At 35.2% G+C, this 26,539-nt stretch overlaps 1 protein-coding gene across 1 annotated transcript in view; it reads right to left on the bottom strand.

Annotated features, from left to right (window-relative positions):
* Positions 1-272: 272 nt before the first annotated feature.
* Positions 273-26,539, bottom strand: part of LOC145676155 (23 kDa integral membrane protein-like) — a 116,109-nt gene continuing 89,842 nt past the window's right edge. The window contains exon 5 of the mRNA XM_081747058.1: positions 273-817. Coding sequence (XP_081603184.1) covers positions 632-817 — 186 coding nt within the window. The 3' untranslated portion in view covers positions 273-631. The remainder of the gene's footprint in view (positions 818-26,539) is intronic.

The following is a 26,539-nucleotide window of genomic DNA, read 5'->3' as shown; positions in this document are numbered from 1 at the left end:
TTTATCGAATTTCTCAGCGATTTGTTGTAATTTTGCTGAATTTGTCAGTGATTCATTGTATCGTTGCTGTATTTGTCATTAATCGAAGTAGTTTTGCTGAAAATGATATGATGTTTTCACGGCATGCCTTGTAGCAGCTTTCTTTGTTCAAAAACGAAAAAATAAGGAACTAAATATAATTCTTTCCTCTTGAATTTGAATAGCAATCTTAAAATACACTTTGTATTGGCTAGAAAATAATACCTCTATAAGAAAAGACAGATAAAATAAAAAAGCTTGAAATTTCATTATTTAATTTTTAAATTGTTAGTTACAATAATTCAATCATATTCAAAATTTAATATTAGACTTATAGAAAAGAAAACGTTATATAACATTAAAATAATGTGGAAAACATTACATTAATTAAGTAATGCATATATTTATATACACAAACATACTATTAAAATTTATCAAACAAAATCATCTGTTAGTTTATTTTATGCTCTTAGGTGATGTCTTCACAGAGCTAACTTGCAAATTATAAACTTCACAAACAGAAGAAAATTTAAAATGTTAAGCATTATTAACAACATAAATAAAATAAAAGATGCAAAGACGCAAATCCTACCTTGTACATCTTATCTTAAATTTAACTGTTTACATACATGTAAGGCGCATATGCAGATGTTTGAGGTTGTTCCCCGGCTCCATCTGGGTAGGCAGTAGGGTAATAGTACTGATCTGCATTGAAGGCTGTGTTTGTATACATAGCATCACAGATTTTACATCCACGGTAAAAACCAGCTACCTTAGACGCCAGAATCACACTCAAAATCTGGAATTAATTTCATCAAGTTGATATTATAATAGTACGTAACTAAACCTTTAACAAGGAATACACTATTTATAACAATTACAAGACGCATACCAAAATTATGGACTTTTGCTATAATTATAAAGTTACTATGGGTATCTCAGTATAATTACATCTGAATTAACTTTAGACTTTAAAGCTTAAGTGTGCAAAATGTAAAGCTTCTAATTTCGTTTTAAATATATTCACCTGTGAAAAAGCTATTTTAGATACTGACATTAATTGACGAATTTCATCGTAGAGGTGCCTAGAATAGATAAATTTTGTCTACACATTGTGAAAAAGTTAGCTATATATATCGCCAGTTGATGGATGTTTATGGATACACTACCCTTGCTTACTATACCTAGGTACTATCCGGAAGTACATGCGTGGATTTAAGAAGAAAATTACTTAACTGGAAATCCGCCAATGTCCGGTAGTTCAAGTTTTGTAATCTATTATATAAAAGAGAACGCACAAATCCTTTGTTAGCTCATCACGCTAATACGGCTGAACCAATTTCTTTCATTTTTGGGGGGTTATTAGGATTTGGACCCTAGATGGTTTTTATCATATCACTTTAATTTTTAATTACCAGTGTCTTGAGATAATTGACCATTCAAGTGTCCATAACGTACAAATCCTTTGTTAGTTCATCATAGGTATAAAAATAAACGTATTTATATGCAACCCGCATGACCGTGTCACTCGGCGGGTTAACATAAATGACAGGCGCTATAATGTTAACATTTACTGCAATTTGAAAGCGAAAAAGTAAAAATTATCTAAGTAACAAAGTTTATTGCGTTCCGGGGTGACCGCAGCGAAGCGGGGCGGGTTAACATAAATGACAGGCGATATAATGTTAACATTTACTGCAATCTTCTATGGTTTTTATCATATCACTTGAAAGCGAAAAAGTAAAAATTATCTAAGTAACAAAGTTTATTGCGTTCCGGGGTGACCGCAGCGAAGCGGGGTGAACGCTGCTAGTCTTATATATAAAAGAGAACGTACAAATCCTTTGTTAGCTCATCACGCTAATACGGCTGAACCAATTACTTTCATTTTTGGGGGGTTATTAAGATTTGGACCCTAGATGGTTTTTATCATATCACTTTAATTTTCAATTACCAGTGTCTTGAGATAATTGACCATTCAAGTGTCCATAACGTACAAATCCTTTGTTAGCTCATCATAGCTAAATCTAACCGTATTTATATGCAACCCACATGACCGTGTCACTCGGCGGGTTAACATAAATGACAGGCGATATAATGTTAACATTTACTCCAATCTTCTATGGTTTTTATCATATCACTTGAAAGCGAAAAAGTAAAAATTATCTAAGTAACAAAGTTTATTGCGTTCCGGGGTGACCCCAGCGAAGCGGGGTGAACGCTGCTAGTTATTTCATAAAGCATTGCTTCTGTTGAGGCTCTAGTCACGGAGAAGAGAAGGTTAATCGTTGAGAGTATATGTAACCTTACAGGATTCTCTAACTGCGTCGTGGAAGAATTTTGACGAACTACTTGCTGGATGAAGAGAGGATGGTTTTCCGGATAAGAAAAAAGCTTTATATACGATAAAAACATTGAAATTGCTTCTCATGCATTCTGTTCTTAAAACCTACCACCAATAATCTCTGTATGCTTTGAAAACCGAAGAATTCATTGCGAGGCCAGAAACAGTCATTTTTCAGTGTCTAAGGCATACACTTCTCAGGTGTTTTTGATAGTACGATATGAACATTGCAATGGTATGTAGAAATGAACGGAACTTGTGTTGAAAACTGACAGAAATATATAACTTGAGAATTGAAAACTGAGGGAGTTATGAGAAAACGGCACATAATTTTAGCATCGAATTCGTATATGCAGTTATTACACATAACCAGTTTGAACTAGTTTCCATGAAACTAGGCTAGACTTGAGAACTGCCAATAGCAGTATGGATAGATTATTTTGTATGAATCATAGAGCCAAACTCTTCTAGAGCCGAGTGACATGGTTGATTGTTCCAATTCATTAGACAAACATGTATGTCGTGGTTTCGAATACAGCTTAGAGCATTATTGACCTGAATTTTCTTTTCACCATTAATTTCATTATCATTCATTTCTAAGCCTTTAAGCTTGGATGACAGAACAGCAATCCGTAAAACTCGAAGCTAATATAAATTAATAAATTCAGATAAGAATACGATGCCTCCCACAGAGCATAATGTAGCTAATGGTTTGGATCCCACTTAGGCAGTAATTCTTTTCTTTTGTAATCTTGGTGTTGCATAGCACTAAACGTCGCAAAATCTAGTCATTGTTTAGAATAAAATAGACTGGGCTAAGCAGTGGTGCTATACAGCCGGTTCGCACTGGTTCACTAGAACCGGTTGTTAAAATATTTCGAGTTCGTAGAACCATTTGTTATACCCAGACATAACAGTACATTTTACCCAGTTATACCCAGGAACAGTAAATTTTAGTTTAACTACTTTTGTTTTTAGAAACTCTTACAGTTACAGGGTGAAACATATAATCTCTTAAATCCGTTTATTTATTAATCTCAAATCGTCAGATGTGAAGATTGAGAACTGGGTTCACATGAGTGTAGAGGTAAGGCCAATTAATATTTGAAACGCATACATACCATTATCAACAATTGTTGATCCATTACTGGATTAAGGTCTTTCCAATACTTTTTGACAATCATTTGTCTCCGATAATTTGTTTCGCAGTGCTACCTAATTTCGTCACACCACTTTGATCCTGTGTAGGTTCCAGATTAGGATCCTGTGTAGGTCTTTATTTGTCAGTTGTAGCAAAACAATGATTTTGTCTATCTTGTATGGTTTGTTTCCTACGAGAGTTATATTTATCTACCTATCTATCTGCTATCTCTCTCTTATATACAGTATATTAGGATGATCCTTAAATAAGTTAAAAAAATTGTTTCCCCAATATTCTTTGGGGCATACTACCATTTCGAACTATTATATAAAAAAAGAGTTATTGTAACTTTTTTGATTTTAAAACTGATTTGTAGAGGTCGCTACCAACTTGTAAAGTTTTCATTTAAAAACTTGGAACGAATTAATAATAAAATTTAGTTACATTGCTACTATATAATAAGAATTTTAAAAAACTGTTAATAAAACACTTTGTCAGTTTTTACTTCATCTTAAGACTTCAAAGTTGATTTCTTCGAGTCCGGATACTTGCTTCTAAACTGTTTAACTAACAAAGATAAATATTGTTTTTGTTCTTTATCGTTTGTATGAAGTTTGCTGTATTCTTCTATCAGAGCAATCTCACGTTCAGTTAAGTCATTAATTACTTTAAGTGAACTAGCTATTGACTTGCCTTTCTTGTAGGACTCGTTGTCTTTCCAGGCAGTTACATCTGTGGTAGATCAAGAATTTTGAAAAAAACCTCTTGGTGTGACTGGATACAAACTTTTGCAAGTACTTTGTAAGAATGAACATCAGGATCAATTTGGGCACGTTTCAATGGTTTGCCATTGTCTTCATTTTTAAAAGCATCCAACATTTTCCTTTTAGTTTCCTCAGGAACATTGTCATCAAAAAAAAGCAAGCTCAAGAAGCTCTTCTTATAGGTACCACAAGTGTCGGAGAAACTATTTCCTCATGGACACCCTCATATTCCTTTAAATTTCTCAAAAGTTGGAAGTCATTTCTGCTGGCAGTACAAGCACATGGCGCTTGAAACCAGCTGTTAACGTAAACTTTCACAACAAATGAGCAAGTGTTACGAATTCCTGTTTCTTCTTGTTTGGAAAGTTTGAACTGATCTTTAAATAAGTACATATATCTTTAGCGAGTAAATTGCCTTTGCCATTCATCGGGCTCGATGCACTACTCCTGAAGCTCTAAAATGTATACCTCTTTCTGGAACTTCTCCAAGGGGTGAGCTCTAAACATTCTTTGTAATCTTGTGCTTGACACTCCAGGTTTCTTTTCTATAGAAAACTCAATTATATTTGATGCACTGTTGATAACATTTTTATGAAGTAAACCGTCAGATTTGGAATTACTGTAATCAATCGAGTTCCACAAACGCTTAAACAGCAAGATGTCAGGCCCTGTTGAAGCTCCAATTGACTTACTAACAACTTCCCCAAGCATAAATTTAATTTCAAGGATAAGATATCGGCAAGCCAAATAAAGTATTTCTTTTTTCATATTTTGCTCCAGAAGGACACATGCTCCACTACGTAATCCAGCATTTGCTGATGTTCTATCAAAACATACATTTCGCTTGATCTGTAACTCTCCAGGACTCCAATATTTCATTAACAGCATAAGCTATTGCTTCCCCTGTTCCAGATTGAAGTTTTGGAACAGCTAGTAACTGCTCAATGCCGTTTTCTGAAACAATAATTGCTAATCTATCAACTGTTTCACTACCTGAAATATCTTCTAAGAGTTTTCCGTCCTAGTGAATGATCAAACGCACACCAGCTGAAAATTCACTCTTTAAGTCTTGAGCTCTCTTTTCTCTGCTTTTGATTCTAAGGCGGCGAATACAAGATTTGTTCACATTATATTCGGAAGGGTAGCATCCCACACTTTTTAGTGTACTAATCAAAACAATAGCTGCTTTTCTGTCACTTAACTTTGTTGCATCAAGGCTTGCAGCTACGTTACTGTCTAAAATATTATTTCTACCTCTTCTCTTTGGACGTGGATCACAAGATGAAACCACTTCTTTATGTATCGAACTACTTTCACTTCCGGTTGAACTGTTTTGTTCACATGCATCCGGAGGAATTGATGTCCATTCAAAAAGTTATCTTTTATTTCTTTCTTCACGCTCTTTCATACCAACATTTCCCATTTTACCGGGTCGTCCTTCTTGTCTCTGAGCGATCAGAAAATCTTTATCTTCTTCTATTTACATCATATTAAGAGCAGAATTACAGAGCAAAAGTATACTGAAACACAGTATTAACGGTTACGTTCAAATTATTGCAGGCTGTAAAGTATTACAAAACTGAACGGACCCGCACGTATTTTGCATCTGTGCGTACTTACGTTTTTGCGCCCTGGAATTATTGAAATAACAAAATATTCGGTAATAGGTGCGGTTTTGATGTTTAGACCATTCCTTTTCAGCCCACCCCGGTAGGCATGAGACCTGTGCGGTCCATGGGTGACTACTGATTGGTTGAGAATAAAGTAATGGGCAATGTACTGTCCTATTTTAGTAATTTCATTGATTATCATTCATTAAAAAAAAAAAAAAAAAAAAACTCGACTATGTTGAAATTTCAAAACATGGTAGTGACCGCTTAAACATTTCTTTTTAAATCTGTAAATTTTATGTAAGTCTTTTTCTAAATACTAGATCAAAATAAGAAGGTGCCCAGGTAAATTTTAAAAGTTAGTTTTTAAGAACCGCCCAGTTGTTAAAATTTTAGAATACCACTACTGGAATTATGTTGACGAAACGCACACACGCAGCGTGACATGCGTATAATAGTAGGTCGAGTAGGATACAATTTATGCCTCATTCTTAGTCATGAAATGCTATATGAAAATAAAAAAGCTTCTAACACGAAGAAACATGAAAGTCTGAGGATCCCTCGTGGCTAAGAGGTTAGTATACGCGCTTTTGGCGTGGAAGATTCGGGTTTGATTCCCGGCGCGATCTCGTGTGATTCCGTGTTAAGCTGTAGATAAGTGTCTCATATAGTCCCGCTCCTGAAAGAGACTCTAAAATCAAATTAAATCAATCAATTAATGAATAAAAGTTTGAAGCGGAAAGAGTCTGATATAATTTCAGAAATCATGTACGAGATGAAATGAAGTTCCAAGTTTAACATCCCACGATTATGCCCCAAAAAAATGAAAAAATGGAATCTTTAAGTTTTACTTCCCACGGTTATGCCGGTTAGGCTAAAGGAGACGGTGATGATGAGAGATGAGTGAAATGGTGGAATGAAGAAAGTGGGAGGAAACGGGAGAACCCCGAGAAAACCCACGAGCGCGGTGTTTGTCCACCACAAAGTTCACTTGGTGGGAGCTGGGATCGAACCCGGGACCTCAAGCACCAGAGGTGAACGCTCTACCACTGAGCCACCGCGCCCCCCCGATTATGCACTGAGACGGAGATGGTGATGATGATAATGAATGGAATGGTGGAAGGAAGAAAGTGGGAGAAAACGAAAGAAACCCAGAGAAAATCCACGCACATGATGTTTATCTACCTCATTGCACGAGAGCTGGGATCCGACCGGGTACCCCATAAACCAAAACAACTTTTTTTTTTTTTTTTTTTTTTTTTTTTTTTTTTTTTTTTAGAAGAACAATCATTGGAAACCAACAGCAGGCTACTAGTCAAAAGTCAAATTGTTAGTCACTATCTGTCTCTTGGAGCATTCATCGAAGGAAGGAAAGAACGTATAAAGGAAACAACAACGGAAGTAATAAGTTTATGGCAAAAGAGATTAAATTTCTGATAATTCATCAATTGAAGTCTTTAAGTGAAACAAAATAAAGCGCTGAACGCTTACGGTAAATGAGTAAAATGAATAAAATATGATCCATTAAATGAAAGTTTTGACACCACGAATAAGAATAGTGAAGGCAATGCAGTGAGGACAGAAGGTGATATCATGTTCAGATCAAAAGCAAAGGATTGGTTGGGTATAGCACTGAAAAAGCTGCGATTTGCAATCCATCCAAAAGAAGAAATGTCGCTTTAAAGCGTACTGCAACCATAGCAACGTTAACAAGAACGTCAATACCCGAACCATTAGAGACTGAACGTCTAAAAGTTCAAAAATTCAGAAAACTCACAAGGACGGCAACCAGATTCGTAACATGTTTAAAGTTATCAAGCAGCAAAACAGAAACCATTTGTCGACAGTTGTCTCAAAACGTTGTGACCCCTTCACAATATACTATTTAAAGCTCTACTATTGAAGAAGCTGTTAAAGAGGAAATGAAGCAGGCCCGTATCCAGGGGGGTCTAGGGGGCTGGCCCCCTCGAAATTTTTGCGAGCCCCCCTAAAATGTTCACGGTAGGCTTGCAAATGAACTATAATATGGTGATGAACTATAATATTTTTGGATCGGGCCCCCCTACCTTCAGCCGGGCCCCCCTACATTTTTGGGCTAACTACCGGCCTGAAATGAAGTGAGTTTGTTTCACGTTGTAAAATTACGTTAAAATTCCAAACTATGAGCAGTCAGTCTTAAAGATGGTTTAGTAGATCTGTAACTTTCAGTTGTTATACAGGAACAACTTTAGAGACAGATTTTTGTTCCTGATACGCTGAAGCATTACGCTGTTTTTTGCAATTACCGTTTTTGCTATATTAAGATTATTATTGAAACCGGAAATAATAGTAGATTTCTACAACTTCCGGTTTCAATAGAAAAGTGCAGTCAGAGATGGAATATACTAAAATATTTTTCGGTAGAGTCAATAAATAGTCCAGGATAAGCCCTGTAACTATTTATTATTAAAAAAAATTTACAAAGTTTCTTTGTAATATTAATAAAAGCGTTACCAAATTCATTTAAATCCTTAGCACTCAGCAGTGGTTTTGAAACTTTAACATTTAGTTAGGTTTATATGAGAACCCTTCACTCATGGCAGCCTCCAGGGTGTGTTTGTTAATAACCTTCAGATGGGCACGTGGGGTCTTTTGAGATCCCACACGTTTTTTTTAAAAATAAATATCTCGTGTTTGATACGCTGCTCGTTTATGGGTCTTTGGGACATCTGATTTTAGACTATTTTGTAACTTATTATCGTGGTTGGTCTAAATTTTCATTTTTTTGTTTATTTTTGTTTGAAAGGAAATATTAACATGGATGGGCACCTGGGGTCTTTTGGGACCCCTTGAATTAAACACTATTTCCGTGTCCAACTTAACTATTGCTACCGTTTACTTTATAGCAGCAATATTGTTTTACATTTAACACGTTAGCTGCCATGTGGAGTGATCTAAGAAAATGTTATTGTAGGTCCGATCGGACCCATAATTTTAAATTCGTCGAATTGACGTTAGAGTACTTGTATTGTAAAATCCTGTCTCTACTGTTAATGTACTGTAGTGTTTCTATTACACATAATATATGAGAAATTTACACTGTAGGTTTTGGACTTTGATATTGATTATTGATGTCTCACTCGCTGTTGGTTGAACGTTGGTTGATGTCTCACTCGCTGTCCAGGACGCGGCTTCACCGAGGGGCGTCCTTAATTACAACTTTTTTGTTTCTGTTTCTGTTTCTTCATCTTCCAACAAGAGGCTGCGACAGTTGCGTCTCATTTTGAACAGCATATCTTTCTGTCTTCCATATGACAGAGAAATACATAGGAGGCAAGGACTTCAAGGAAACTTGTCAAGATCACGCTTGGTTGCGGTTGGTCTTGGTCTCTCAAGCTTTACTCTGAAGACGAGAACAATGTTGTCAGTTCTCGAAACTTTGGACGACATAGAATTCACCTGGCTGATTACCCGAGATATTCACCAGGAAACCTTCAGTTTTTATCTTCTTTCTTTTCAAAACGTTATCCACCTTTTAAAAGCTGATATTTCGCGGCGAACTTCTTCTAGAATGCTAATTATTTTTGACACGATGATGCCTCATAACTCATGATTCGATTACGTTTTCACGATATTAGTTTTCTCAATAGGATACCCCAGAGGAAGAGAACGTCTCCTATCAACGTCATTCCGATGCTAACAAATGACGTAAAAACTTAACGACCATGGATTCTTCTTCATTGTAACTTTGGAAACATTCCACAGTATTAATAGAAAAAAGCTGACAAAAGCACCAAATATAGGTAACCGGTAATACTTAGGTAACCGTTTCGGAAAATGAAATATTACCTTCATCTCCAAGATAATGTGTCCGATGAAGGCGACGTTATATTGCCGAAATTGTTACACTTACTGATATACAGGGTGGTCCATAATTATGTATATTTGTAATTCTGGGCAAAAAGGAAACACTGTGTAGCCTGAGAGTGAAGGTAATTGGTCACTGGACTCAGAACCGTCAGTATATGTCAGACAAAATGGCAGAACGGTTGCCTCTGGCACAACGGGTGGGTTTGTATTCTGTGGAGTAGCCAGTTCGATCTCCCGATTTAAAACAACAGGATTTTTTTTTCTTATAGGGTGTTCTCAAAGACAAAGTGTATCAGCATCACATACGCAATTTGCCCGAACTACGGGAAACTATGACAGAAGAATTACACAGGATACCAGTACGTTTCTGTCACGCTGCTTGTAACAACGTTACTCATCGTTTCCATTTGGGTGCTGTATTAGTGGACCATGCCATGGAGAACAGATATTTAAATTCTTGTGAGGAAAAGTATGAGAGTAATTTGTGTATGTTCAATTTTATATTTAAGTTCTGTTGCTAGTTTCTTTACCGCAGTCTTTGAAATGTCACGTGCATAATTATGAACCACCCTGTATATTTGATGTTTTGGTCAGTTTTCTTTTATTACAAAAATGGGTTCATTTTGTTTATTTGAATTGCATAGCAACCAGTCTTCCTTTTTATATATATAAAAAACAACGAAACTGCATCAACAACGAAAATTTTATCAACGGAAATTCTAAAATTAAAATACGCACCTCCTTTGCGGCCGTATAGGATAGTGGGGAAAAGCGTTAAAAATTTTTCTCTAAACCTGTTATTTCCATGCGGAATATGGGCATGGCAGCTTGTACGAGTAATGGTAAAATCGAATTCTCGTTTCGAGAAGTTACTTTTACCAAAAACTATTTTTTCATTTTTTTTAAATATTAATCGATTTATATACTGAAATAAGAGTTTATAAAATATATATTTTTTAGTCTAATGTTCCAAGATTATGTACCGAGGGTAAAGAAACGGTAGTGATGAGAAATGAATGAAATGTTGGAATAATGAAAGTCGGAGGAAAAGGGAGAACCCCGAGAAAACCCACAAACAATGTTTGTCCTCGACAAAGTTCATTTGGCACGAGCTACGATCGAACCAGGGTCACCACAACCCAGATGAGAGCATTCTACCATTGAACTGGTTTACAAAATAGTCACAATCTTAACTGCAGACATTGCAAACGATGTGCTGTTCAGATTCCTTTGAGGGGCGTACAGCCTCTTAGTGGTAGAGCGATTACCTCTTGTGCGTAGGGCCACAGGTTCGATCTCCGGCCAAGTAAATTTGTGGTGGATAGCATCGTGTTCGTGGGTTTTCTCGAGGTACTCCCATTTCCTCCTATATTCTCATTCCACCAAGTTTTCCATCATCATTCACTTGCCTTAATCATCCTTCTCCCTTAGCCTAAAAGGCAGATACTCTAATCATGGGACGTTAAACTGAGAGATTTCATTTCAGATTCCTTTAATTTTGAAAGCATTTTTTTTATTGAATATGGTATTCTTTATTGAGTGGTTGTCCACATTGCATGCAACTCAGGCACGTAGCCAATAAGGGGGGTCCGAACCCTCCCCCCTTCGAGACCAGAAATGAAAAAATTAAAGAAGGAGGAAACAAAACGAAATAAGAAAAAGAAGGATCAGCGTTAAAAATAATTTAAAGAAAAAACTACAGGAAGGTTTTGATTTCTCTTTCTTATGAGAAAATTTGTATTAGTTACAATACATGGTGGCGAGGTGAGCGAGATATCCTAGAAGAGTCAGGGAATTTGAAATTTCTAGAAAAGTTGCAGAATTCTCAGAATTTCTGCTACTAGTCATGGAGATTTCAAGCTTCCGAAAGCATAGTACCGTTGTGTAACAGCGTGGACATTTTGTATCATAATTTTTCGTCATCGCATCCTTGCAGTGTCAAACATGTTATTTCAAAAATAATTTTCTACTGCTCCTTTAACCTGTCATTTGGAACAGACAGTAGTTGATGGAATAAAAAAAAAAAAAAAAATGGAAAGAAAGTTCTGTTAGCATTTGGTTCAACAGAGAAAGGAATACAGTTATTGTAAAATATTTTACAAGACATTATTGAGTATATACTAGTGAATATGTACTTTTTATAATAGTTGAGGTCAAAATGAAAGGAAAATTGTTATATTTGAATAAAAAGAGAAAGGATGTGAACATTGTAATATCTTCTTCAATACTTTTTTTTTTTTTTTTAATTTTACTCGAGATTTCTTCATAGTTTGTTATTAAAATACTTGCTAACATATCCTCATTTTATTGTCCTAACAAACTAATATATGTTGATAGTAAAGTAGTTTAGCTTGATCAAGCTCCTGAGTCTTCAGAATTTCATATCACTTCCCCCCTCCCGTTACGAAATCCTGGCTAAACGAACCAATACATGTTCCAGTAAAATAGTTTAGAGTGATCGAGGCCCTGGTATGATGAGCACAGTGTTTCATGTCACGGACCCACCCCTTCACGAAATTCTGATTACGTGCCTGATGCAACTTGACATGAAAAATTACACAGTGTAAACGAAAATACTTCATAATTACTCGAAAAATAATATGGAGTTTTCTTACATTGCTGATTCACGTTGATTTTTAGTACTGTATTTATTTTCTCATACCAGATTAGAGTTGTTAAAAAAAAAAAAAATACCAAGTGACTCGGCAACCATGAATATGATTACATCACGAAGTAATCAGAGAATTTTCAGGATGTCATCTTACTTTTCGAAAAATGACAGCAAGTCTACAAGAAAAAGACAGATAAAAAACGTACGGAATTAGATAAGAGAAACAAAAATGTGATACCTTGTATCCTACTTTCATCACAAACTAAATACGCATCAGGACTCTGTAGATTTTTTCTAATATACACAAACACATACACATATATTTATATATACATAGATCAGAAAGGGTTGGTTGTGGAAGTTAATGCTTAAACTCACAAACATACAAGCCAACACAAATAGAGAAAACAGTATCTTGAACACATCTATAGAATCCTTCTTTCGACGTCAAGAAAATGATATGGCTGTGGCATTTGTTCCTCGGAAGAAAATCTTGAATTTCTTGCTGTTGCTGTTATTTGGGATGGTGTTGACGTTAAAAAAAAAGTAAAACAGAATAAAAACTAAAGAAAAAGGCAAGGAAAGAAGATATTTGCTGAAGCGATCTTCTTGTATAAGTTGATCTGTAGTCGAAATTTTTCAGAAAAAGAGAAGAGATGATACGTTGGGTTATGTAGGTCGACCTCGTCTGACAAGATTCTCGTTTCTTTTTCGTTCACTATTTTTCATGGCCCAAAAGCTCAGAAGCGCTTTTACGTAACAGAAGCAAATACTACACAAACACAATACACAAATCCTTGGGTCTTATCGGATCCAAACGTAACAGTGTGGTGGAAACTTCATTGCATACTTAAGATAGAATACACACAGTCGTAACCTTACAGCGAGAAACATATGACTTTCTTTCTGTTTTGGACTGCACGAGGAAAGCTCGGATCGTTTCACTTTGTGTGCATTGCTTTCCATTTGTAACTAAAAAGTGGCTGTATTCAAAATCACCTATTTTGTACAATAATAGTGACTATCTATGACTTGCCTTTAGGGAAAACATATCAGTAGGGCAACCCAAAAGGATGAAAAGCATAAAACGCATAACAGCAATTTACACATATAGTTGGTAACTTCAACATGGTTGTGGTTGTCTAAGGGTTCAGAAGAAACTAATTTTAAAAGCATAATAAACCACAATTTCGGAAAATAAAGCATAAACCATAATTTAAAATTTATAGCACAATTCTTGGAAAATTCTGTTTAACTGCAAGTTTAACGTACTGTATTAATAATTTTTAAAACCAACATTTACAGTGCAAAACCTTTGAGAACATAATGCAACAATGAAAAGCTTATTTGTATTTCTATAAACTTTTCGGTGTAATCCTTTAAAGTGGGGAAAAGAAAAAAAAGGAAAAGAAGAAGAAAACTTTCTGGCAACAATGAATAAACAATAGTTTTATTCTAAGTGTAACTGTGCGGTTATGTATGATGATTCGAAATGTACAAAAAGTGCACAAGAACTCCACATGTGTACCTCTTGAGCAGTTTTGGTGACAACTTTTACTTTCCCTTTCTGCATATATGCACCTCTAAGGCGCACACAAGTGATAAAAAAAAAACTGACTTGGGTAAAGCACATCTCTTTACAAGTGCATTAAGTAGAAAGTTCATTAAATATGAAAGAAAATGGTTGCATAAAATATTAATAAATAGATGAAGGTATTTGGAATATTTAATATATAGTAAATATTATACATTATACATGACTTATGTTAAAAATCGTGAACAAAATAACAATAAAGCATTGAAATTAATAATAAAGCAGAGCAAACAAAATTGAAATTAACAATAAAGCATAATAAGGCATAATTTGGAAAAATATAAAGCATAATTAAGCAAAAAATAAAGCATAATGTGGGTTGCTCTAGATTTCAGTGATCGGTAATGATGTTCTGATAGTTCTTAGCCTACCACAAACTAGATTATTTTTATTATTGTCGCTTTGAATAAAATATATATTCTAAGATGAAAGTGGATTCAAAATGTATGCCGAAAATCTCAACGGCTTCTCAAGTTACAGGGATGAAACTTTGTATGTAAACTCCTCAAGCTCAGTGGTAGAGAGTTCATCTATGGTGTGTGTGGTCCTTGGTTCCATCCCAGCTCGCACCAAGTGGATTTTGTTGTGTACGTGGGTTTCTTCAGGTTTCTCTGGTTTCCTCCCACTTTATTAATTCTACATTGCATTCATTTCTGAACATCACCGTCTCCTTTAGCGTATCCGGCATAACCGTGGAACGTAAAAACTTAAAAGACTCTAATTTTTAACTCCTCAATAAAAACTAACGTAAACGTATTAACCTTTTCAGAAGATTTCACTTTTAAGGGGATTGTCAGGAGTAACTTCTACACTTATTTTTGGGGGCCGCGGTGGCTCAGTGGTAGAGCGTTCGCCTCTGGTGCTTGGGGTCCCGGGTTTGATCCCAGCCCCCACCAAGTGAACTTTCTGGTGGACAAACACCGTGTGCGTGGGTTTGTTCTTGGTTCTCCCGTTTCCTCCCACTTTCTTCTTTCATTACTCATCATCATCGTCTTCTTTAGCCTAACCGGCATATTCGTGGGACGTAAAACTCAAAGATTTCATTTCAATACACTTATTTTTCTGCACATCCAAATAGTCGTTATCTGTCTTATCATCACGGGAAAAACGGTTGAACCGTTTAAAATTTATTTTGTACATAGCGTTTTCTTCGAGCCCGGATTTAAAATGCCAGTTTCATTAAAATTTTCTCCTAAAGGGGTAAATGTGATTAGAAAAAGCAAGCCAAAAATACAGTATTTCACGAGAATCTTATGTTAAGGAGATGGTATTTGGTATTTGAACTCCTTACTAAAAGTATGTGGTCACGTGTGCCAACGTATTCGAAAATTCCGCTTCCAAGGCAGAAGAATTTGTTTATATTTTTCCTATACATACTCAAATATAGAATACATTAGTTGTCTGATAATCACGGGAAAACTACTGAAACGCTTGAAGTGTGTTTTAGAGAATGGTTAACACCGTCCCCGAGCTGGGTTTTGTTCGTGTCGCTATTATGTAAATGGGGAGGGGAAGGAGCAGTTTCTAAAATAAAAAAGTCCTATAGCACGGCCAACAAAAGATGGTCTCTGACGTTTCTTACCACATGCGGTGGGACATTGCAGCACCTGCTTTGACACCAGTGTTACCAACCACGATCACTCTGTCTTATACCATTAATTAAATTGCCATTACAGTTGCACCGAAAAAAACGTTGACACGAGAGTAGAGGCAATGTCACTGCGAGCTGTCAGAGACGTTCTCTTACTGGACGCACTATAGTTTTTATTCATGAAATTGGCAAAAGAAAAAAGATCAACCGTTAAAAAGTAATTTATGAACATAGTTAGGACTTGCATCGACCTGGAGATTCTCAACATCATTTTGAAATTCATATCCAAAGAGGTGGGGGTAAATATATTTAAATTTTCCGCAAAAGAAATCAACAGCTGCAGTTTTAAATGCATTTTTTTAATACAGTTATATTTTTTGGAACTTGGGTCGAGTTGAATTTTATTCATTTTACTTTGGTCCAAATATGTATCGTAAGTGTAGGAAAGAGGTTCAAATATAAGTATTTTCCGTAATATTATTCTTCCCATACGAAGAACGGGCATTTCAGCTAGTTCGTAGAATGTATTCGGGAGTTCTTTTCTACCGTACTATTCTAATATTATAAACATTTACTATTACAATAATAATAATAATAATAATAATAATAATAATAATAATAATAATAATAATAATAATAATAATAATAATAATAATAACTAAAAAGTTGGTATCAGAGTATTTTAACAAAATTTTTCCCAACAATTTAATTTGGTTGGAAACTCTGAAAATCACGACAAAAGGGAATGAAATTTGAGAAAATCACTATAAAAGATGATAAAAATCCGCGAAAAAACAGTATAACATTAGCATAAAACAATATAAAATCACCATAAAAGGGTATAAAATGCGCGAAAAATAGAGTATAATGCTATGAAATATCCGAAAAAATAGGATAAAATTGAAATGAAATCTGTAAGTTTTACCTCTCATGGCTATGGCAAACGAGACGGTGATGATGAGAAATGAATGAAATGGTGGAATGAAGAAAGTGGGAAAAAACGGGATAACCCCGAATAAAAGCACGAGCACGGTATTTGTCCACCACAAAGTCCACACGACGCGAGCTGGAATAGAACCAGGGACCCCAAGCACCGGAGGTGAACGCTCTACCACTGAGCCACCGCGCTCCCAGGATAAAATTGAATAATAGACGTAAAAATCCTTATCAAAGATATAAAATGGGAAAATTAATACACACTGTGTTAGTGTATTCCCTTCTCTACACGAATGCCTTCTACCCAGTGCTCGCAGTTTCATGGAAATTTCCCTAATCTAGGGAAATTTTGTAGGTACATTTAGCAGAAAGGGAAAAAAGTAATTTTTCGATAAACCGTGAAAATCGAGGGAAATTCTCACGCTGAGGCTACTGATTGACGAATATAAATGCTTAAATTTTTGTTTGTTCTTCAGAAAATAAACCAATACAATACCAATAGCTTCTGTGTGTATGTTCAAAGTATCATAATATCCATCCATTATTGACTGAGTAGTTTTGTGTGTATTTTTTGTAAAAAAAAAATGATAAAAGAACAAACAGTTGAACCAAAAGGCAAATGAATAAAACAAATGTGCTTGGCATTTCCTTTAACATATCTAAAATATCTTTTCCCGTGTGTGAAATGAACTTTGTGGTGGACAAACACCGTGTGCGTGGGTTTCCTCGGGGTTCTCCCGTTTCTTCCCACTTTCTTCATTCCACCATTTCATTAATTACTCATCATCACCGTCTCCTGTAGCCTAACCGGCATAACTGTGGGACGTAAAACCTTAAATATTTCATTTCATTTCTTTTATTTTCACATAACTTCTGTCAAGAATTGGATACTCAACAAACTAGGGAAAATTTGGTATGAAAAGGGAACATTTTGGATCAGTCGAGGGAAATTTTCTTAAGGAAAACTACGAACTCTGCTTACAGAATGACAAATTAATTAATAAATTAGAAGTAAGAAAATAATATTTCAAAGCCAATTGCCAATATCATATATTTTGTTAACAATATTTAAAGATGAATTTTCTAAATTTACAGGTTTCCAATTCAGAAATTTTCCTTTTTGAAAATAGTTATGTGATATACTTTATTATTTTTTTTTTTTTAAATAAAACTTCCGAAGAAAATCTTACGTTCCCATAAATATAATAATTCGAAATGAAAGAAGCCAATTTCTTTATGGTTTCCTTTTGCACGTGACCTCAAAAAGAATTTCGTCGTAATGAAGTCTTATAAATATGAAAAGAAAGTAAAGAAAAGATTCAACTTCTTGTAGCAAAGAAACGTAATCTTCTTTGCAACCCAACAATCAATAAATACAAGAATTTTTATTTTATATGAAACAATTAATTAAAACTCATAATATTCTCAGAAGTTAACATTAGCAAATTAATATTTTTTTATATAAATAAAGAGTATTTCTGTGAATCCTATAGAAGTTCTCCTTGTGTTAATTAAAAAGTAAAAATAACACTAAATTTTGATCAGATTGAGTAATGAAATGAAATGAAATCTTTAAGTTTTACGTCCCACGATTATGCCGGTTAGGCTAAAGGAGACGGTGATGATGAGAGATGATGAAATGATGGAATGAAGAAAGTGGGGGAAACGGGAGAACCTTGAGAAAACCCACGAGCACGGTGTTTGTCCACCACAAAGTCAGCACGGCGCTTGCTGGGATCGAACTAGAGACCCCAAGCACCGGAAGTGAAAGCTCTATCACTGAGCCACCGCGCCCCTGATTAGATTGAGTAGCAATAACTTTTGCTTAGAAAGTAAAAATGGAAGTCAATATTTTAATTTTATCGAAATCTTTACGTTTATTTCATGCACGTGGATTTCTTATTTTGTTTTTTCCCCTATCCAGTTGTTAAATTATCCAGATAAGTCACAAAAGAATAATGTCAACACACACAAATTATGTTGTTTCCTCCATTATAGCCTACATATAAGCATTAAAATTTCAGCAAAAGAAAAATTGGGACACGCGGAGATACGTAGGAACAAAACATGTTTCGCGTAGCAATGCACCAAACTAGCAGTGAAAACAGACAAAAATGCGCTGGCTACAAAATCCGAACGAAATAACTATACAAAATTTCGTAAACATCAGGCGGAAAACTTCCAAAACTTTTAGAACAAAGAAACGCAATTTTTTGAAAGCTAAAACTAAGGAACCTGAAGATAACAATAAACACAAAAACATTCGGGACATGTATAAGGGGATCAACGAATTTAAGAAAGGCTATCAACGTGGCGCTCATATATTAAAGAAAGCCGACGAAACTGTTCTTACTGATACAGATAGCATCCTAAATAGATAGAAAGATTTCTTTAACGATTTGCTTAACACGCAACCATAATCTATTGTTCATGGAGAATGGGAAATGTACACAAGAGAACCGTATATTCCAGACCTAACCGAATACAAGTAGAAAACACTACAAAGAAATTAAAGAAACACAAATCTCCGGGTGTAGACGAAATTCCGGATGAACTAATTTTAAGATTGTAGAACAAGTCACACAAACTCATTCTTCCTATCTGGAACAAAGAGGAATAGCCACAAAAGTACAAAGAATCAATCATTGTTCCAATTCACAAGAAAGGTGACCAAAAGGATTGTAATAATTATCGAGACATTTCTCTTATGTCAAGATCCTATAAAATCCTCTCAAACATCCTATTAGCAAGATTAATTCCACAAGTAGATGAAATTATTGGAGATTGTCAGTGTGAATTTAGACGAAATCGATCAACTATCGACCAGATATTTACCATTCGAGAAATACTAGAAAAGAAGTGGGAATACAATACCCCGGTACATGAACTATTTATTGACTTTAGAAAGGCTTTCGATTCAGTTAGGAGAGAAATATTGTACAACATTTTTACAGAATTTGGAATACCAAAAAAGTGGTTAAATTGATTAAGATATGTTTAAATGAGTCCCAAAGTAAATTCCGAATAGGAAAATTCTTCTGCACGAGCTTTCACGTCAAGAATGGCCTGAAACAAGGAGATGCGTTGTCGCCATTAATATTTAACTTTGTCCTGAAGTACGCTATAAGGAAAATCAAATATTGGAACCAGGGTTTAGAGCTGAATGGTGTTTACCTGGTTATGGCGTATGCTGATGATGTAAATTTAATAGAAGATGGTTGGTAACTTGTAGAGTTTTGGCAGTTATTGATCGGGGGAATCGAATATACCAAGCGAAGGAATTTCATTTGTATGGCATGATGTCGTATTTTCCGAATTAACATTGACACCGAAATTGGTAGTATTTATAGATTCTTATCGTCTCTTGTTTAATACATGGATTAGAATGGAGATGGAATGTATTCATGGGACTCTTAATTAATTACAGAAAACAGTTTATTACCTTCTATTACCGTTTTTATTCTATAGCAATAAATTAGTGATTGATTTCTGTTATTCCCGATTTGAATAAAGAATTAACAGAGCAGATGGTAGCTATTCTTAGAACTGTAAATCGATTCCTAGAGAAAAAACACCCTTTTCGCTATCTCTTATCAGTTTTGGCTCAATATAGTTCAACATTGAAATCGGAAGTAGTAGTTGACTTCCATCACTTCCGGCTTTAGTGAAAAATTAAGGATGCAAATGTATTCTTGGGGCAAACGGTTGAACCTATTGGTATGAAGTTTTAAACATAGCTAGTATCTAGCACAATATTATTACTTTCATTAGAATACGTACAGTAAGGAGGATTGTAAGGTTCAAAATTTATGTCAAAAACGACACTTCGCTCATTTTTCATACACGTCATAAAATATTTTTCCGTTGTTTGTTGTTTCCAAAGAACATGAGTTCAGAATGCTAGCGAAACAGTAAAAAAAAAAAAAAAAAAAAAAAAAAAAAAAAAAAAAAAAACAGAAAGGAAACTCAGGCACGCTATGTCCAACGACAGACTTAGAACATAAAAGCATAAGAGGTACTCACACGGAATCAGTTAGACAACGAGAAAACGAGTGAAACATATTCAGTACTTGGGTCGAGTTGTGTCAAACGATAGACATAGAACAGCATAGAAACAGGAAATTACTTGTAAGTGTTTAGACAATGAGCGAATATTGGGTCGAACTGTGTTACCACTATTCCATTAGGATTTAAATACGCGTATATATCTTTCAAATATTCCATATTGAACTATTTCTGCTGTGCGAAGATTGGATGATCAGTTAGTCTTAAATAATTCCTTACTCTGTTGACGCTAAACACGATCATTTTGTCCCGGGTCCCTTCCGAAGTTTGAGCCCAAAATACCTACCTAGATTGCAGGTGGCCAAAACCAGTTTTTATGAAAACCAAGAAACCGATGTTTCTGTTTTTGACCAAAATCAGTTTCGATTTTCATAAAAAAAAAAAAAAAAAATGAAAAAGGTTCATTTTTTCACTCAAAACTGTTTTCTCGAAGAGATTCGGATTTTGACTGAAACTAGTCGTTTGCTGTAGCCACTATCTCTTCTTGTAGTGCACATTTCCAAACAATTAACGAAAAGTAGAAAGCTTTTGATAGGAAATCGAACCGACTTTAAAACAAAATCGGTTTTCATACGAAACACAAACCGGTTTTTGTATAAAAAGGAAACAGAAAACACCTTTTGATAGAAAACAGAAACCGGTTTTAGATAGAAAATATGTAGAAACATGAGTTTAAGTAGAGAAAGAAATCAGATTTTAGATAGAAACAGAAACCATGTTCTGGATAGGAAACAAAAACCGGATTTTGAATATAAAACAGAAACGAGGTTTGGATAGGAAACAGAAACTAGTTTTGGATAGGAAAGAGAAACTGGTTTTCGAAGGATCTCAGAACTGGTTTACGAAAATTAGTTTTTTTTTTAATTTGATAGTTTTTGTAAAAATCGAAAACCGAAAAACTGATATTCGTTCCCACCAGTAGCCACAAGTTCCCCAGTGTAGGTACCTCGCACAAGTATTTGTGAGGCTGATGTTAGAACTCACACCGATCTTTTCTCTGTTTCTCACATTTACTGTAAGCTAGGTAGTTCAGTAGTTTATCCCTCTCTTACAGCAACTAAATATATTTATTCTGTACTTCGTAAACACTTTACTCAGGTGGGAATGTGTTGCATTTCGAATATTCGCACGCAACTGCACCTAAGAGAATTAGCACATCATTAGATTAGTGTAATAATAAACAACATAGTGACGCTAGATAATAAGATATTCCTCTTTCGAAGCAGAGAATCTTGGGAAATTATTCTAATCCATTAACTGAAAATTTAAGCAAAAACAATAATTAGAACCCATTTCTAATTAGATTATAACTTCAAAGTGCATGGAATTCTCCCTGTTTTTTCCCCTGTGTTCCCTTGTCATACGTCATACGCAGTAGATGAGGAAAGGTTACCTCCCACATGATTTGTAACCACGAACTATATGTATGTAAACAGATGCATTAATCTATTGTTCTGACGTCATACTTACGTTGTTACTAGGTTGAAGCAGTCTTTTCTTTGGTATTAGAAAGTATTAGAATGTCTATTAATAGTAACACAATATACAAAGTAAATATAGAGTACAGTGGAAGAAACAAGGTTAAGATAACACGAATTTATTATCCTAGCTGCTTTATGCTACTTGTTATTGCTGCGTTCAGAAAGAAGTAAAATTTTTCAGTATGCAAGATACGATAGAGTGTGCTATGAAAACTTACTACCAGCTGTATTTCTGATATATACGAGCAGGCAAGTAGCCAAGGGGGAGGGGGGGTCCGGACCCCCTCTTCGAGATCAGAAATGAAAAAAAAACAACAGGAAAGGATGAAACAAAATGAAATGAGAAAAAGAAGGCTCAGCGTTAAAAAATAAACCACAGGAAGCTTTTGGTTACTCTTTCTTATGAGGAAATTTGTATTACTTGCAATACATGGTTGCGAGGTGAGCGATATATCCTGAAAGAGTCAGGGAATTTGAAATTTCTAGAAAAGTTGCGGAATTCTCAGAGTTTCTGCTACTAGTCAGGGAGATTTCAAGCTTCCGAAAGCATAGTGCCGTTGTGTAACAGCGTGAACATTTTTTATCATAATTTTTCGTCATCGCAGCCTTGCAATATCAAACATGTTATTTCAAAAACAATTTTCTACTACTTCTTTAACCTGTCATTTGAAACACAGTAGTTGACGAAATAATAAAAACAAAAATTTAAGTGGAAAGAAAGTTCTGTTAGCATCTGATTCAACAGAGAAAGAAACACAGATATTGTAAAAAACATATTTTACAAGACATTATTGAGTATATACTTTTTATAATAGTGAATATGTATGTCATAATGAAAGGAAAATTGTTATATTTGAATAAACAGAGGAAGGATGTAAATATTGTATAATCCTTTTCAATACTTTTTTTTTAAATTTTATTCGAGATTTCTTCATAGTTTATTAAAATACTTACCAAGATATCTTCACAAACCAATATAGGTTATTAGTAAAGTAGTTTAGATTGATCGAGCTCCTGGGCCTTCAGAATTTCATGTCACGCCCCTCCCTGTTACGAAATCCTGGCTAAAGGAACCAATATATGTTCCAGTAAAATTGTTTAGAATGATCGAGCCCCTGGTGTAATGACCACAGTATTTAATGTCACTGATCCCCCCCCCCTTCACGAAATCCTGGCTACGTGCCTGTATACGAGGTGTGTTCATAAAGACATCTATATGTGTTCAGCTATAACATTTTTATTGCTCATTGTACAAAATTTTAAACACTGTTCTCCTCAAGGTAGTCTTCTCTACTAGCAATATACCGCTTTCAACGTTCCATCCATTTTTGGAAAGCCTTCTGTAACACACTTTTTGGGGTGGTACGAAAATCTCTTGTCACATTGTCAGGAATTTCCTCTATAATTTGGAAACAACATCCTTTCAAAGTGATTTTAAGTTTGAGAAACAGAAAATGTCTGCTAGGGCTAGGTCCGGAGATTAGGGTGAATGGGACACAACGGCTTTACCAAATAATTGCGCATGAGGAGTGAAGCGTGAATAAGGGAACTGGTACGGTGACACCATCTAAACGGTTTTCCCACAATTCAGGCCTTTTCCTGCTCACAGCACTCTTCAACCGAGCTAAAATGTCCTGATACAACTGTTTGTAATTATCTGATTTCGGGATATAAATTCATGATGGTCAATGACTTTCCCATTAAAAAAAAAAAACACAACGAATATCACCTTGATCTTTGACCGACTAATGCGTGCTGTTTATGGACGATACCCGGAATGAATGGAAAAGCAATTGAATGTTTCTGTAAATGTTTCACCAAGCTTGTAACAACATATCAGACACGCACGTTATTCTTCAAGCTCCTCCACTGTCACTTTATTATTAATCCAACCAACTGGTTGTGCAAGTGCTAACTTCAGCGGCTGTAGCTCACCAACTAGTGGTCATAGCGAAACGCAGCAAATAACAATTTGTTATCTAAATCTGCCGCTCCCTCTACCAGTTGGCGTGCTATTTCAGAAGTTCGGTTTCTTTTTGAACACACCTCGTATTGATTTTCTTCTTCTTTTTTCTTAGAGTTTAACGTCCCAAGGTTATGCACCTAGGTTAAGAGAGATGGTGATGATAAAATGGACGATAATGATGAAATGATGTAATTGGGGTGAGACGGGAGAACTTCGAGAAATACAACGCTTACGGTGTTTGTCCATCACATAATTAATTTGGCGAGAGTTGGGATGGAACTAGAAACCCCATTCACCAGAGGTAAAACACTCTACCGTTGAGCATCAACAGTCAACTGAATATTGATGTGATATTGTTAGTCTACTTCGCTACTGGCGATATATTGTACTACCATGAGCAAAATAAATGACGCGTCTCTTTATTTTGAAGTTTTTTGAAAATATCTCCGTTTTCTTTATATGTTCGAAATTTCGGAAAGTTTCCCCAGCAGGAAACGTTAATAAAAAGCCCGTTTTAAATATTTGTGTTAGATATTAGTTTAAAATAAATAAATTAGAAGCGAAAAACATTAAATCGACTGAAATTACGGGAATTACCAACTCTGCTAAAGTGGGAAATTTTCAAGAACGCGAGGGAATTCTGTAGTTCAACACGAAGCAGCGACATCTATGTCATTGAGAGAAATGTGGATTAATTCTACAAACGAAAGTTTTAACGAAACATTTCTAATATGTCTTATTACGTGCATTATCTGCAAACTCCAAATATATGAATCTATACTAAGTATTAACGTATAGATAGAGCATATAGTGGAAATTGCCTATGGAAAACGACGAATTGGTAGCACGATCGTAATGAAAAATCATCTTTACCGTATAACATGTTCAATTTGCGTAAGAAAACAAATAGCTCAGTTAGTTAAAGCAACGAGTCTGTATGCCGAAGGTAGCTGGTTCGAATCCCCACAGAGGTGCAACTGTCATTTTTATTACTGTGGTTATTTTATTTATTTTTTATGTGGGAAAGAATCAAATTGTAACATATGTGTAAAACTCATGACGATACCAAAAAAAAAAAAAAAAGAAAAAATGTGCATTAGTGTCCCTAAGTTTTGTTTGTAAACAGTTACGTAATTATTTTCCCTGTGCTCACTGCTCACAATATGCTCGCTGGTGCATAATGAATGTTTCCCAGTAAAAGCTAATTCTAATTTGGAGATTTTTATAAAGTTTCACAACGTTTATCATTAAATAGTCTTCTATCTACTTGTTTGGACACTTTGATACCAGATTTCCCTATTAAATGTTTAATTTTCAGTAGATGTTTCATTACGGAAAAGTTTTACAGTGTATTTGTCTTGAATTGAAATTGTTTTGAATTTACCCCACGAGGTAAGTAGCCCGGAGGAGGAGAACTGAAGTAGCTGATATTCTACGTAAAAGCAACCAATTTTAGATTGATGACGCTTCTTACCTTCAGCACATAATCTTTACGTTAGAGAGTCAGAGAGAAAAATCCTTTTTTTTCCCCTCCCCTTTGACCACTCATCTTAAAGCTCTACATGTAATGATTCGTGTCACATAATTTCGTCTCTCCAAAGATATTCATATAATAATAATAATAATAATAATAATAATAATAATAATAATAATAATAATAATAATAATAATAATAATTATTATTATTATTATTATTATTATTATTATTATTATTATTATTATTATTATTATTATTATTATTATTATTATTATTATTATTGGCGTAAATGGCGCCCCCACAACCCTGTGGCGTGGGGACCGCACAAGCTGCAAAGTCAAAAAATATATAGAAAGTACGCAGGGACGGACCAGGCCAAATTGTCACCTGGGCAAAGTGACTTTATGGCGCCCTCCCCCCTAGTATTAGCTTATATTTTACATTTATCCTAGCGTTTTTAATAGTTTAAACCCATTTTTTCAGAAAGACATTCATTACCTAGGAAAACTTCACAAAAAATATGGCCTGCTATAAACAATACGAACAACGCCCCCCCCCTCCAGCTTGGTCTAGTGGCTAGCATGCCTGCCTTCTGTGGTCCCGGGTCCAATTCCCGGTGGGTTACTGTTGAACGATAAACGTGGTTCGGATTTCACTATAATCAGTATCCACATCTCCTTTGGCCATTAAGGCATAACTGTGGAACGCTAAACTCAAGCAAAGAAACAAACAATACTTACTTCCCCTCCACTCTTTATTCTACATGCCATCTCTCAATTTGTCGATACAGTCCCCTTAGTGCTATGAAACTCTTCTTCCATGGTGAAATGGAAAAAGATTATGTAATTGCCGCTACTTTACAAGAATATAAACCAAAAAAGTCAGTAGGAAACACATTATAAAATTTACTTTTTGAGGCTCGTTTTGGCGTCCCTCTGACTCTTGCCCCGCCCAAGGTCCGGCCATGAAAGTATGGACGCATAACTAAGGGCTGCGGACGTGAGGTTAACCTTCATGTTATGCGACTGGTGTTTGAAATGTTCCGTAACTGATGGGTTAGTAAAATAATTTCGACAGTTAAAGTTTAGCTAA

The sequence above is a fragment of the Thermobia domestica genome, chromosome 18, assembly GCF_964235325.1.
Source record: "Thermobia domestica chromosome 18, izTheDome1.hap1.1, whole genome shotgun sequence".
In the NCBI taxonomy this organism is placed as follows: domain Eukaryota; kingdom Metazoa; phylum Arthropoda; class Insecta; order Zygentoma; family Lepismatidae; genus Thermobia; species Thermobia domestica.
This window is presented reverse-complemented; position numbering and strand designations above follow the sequence as displayed.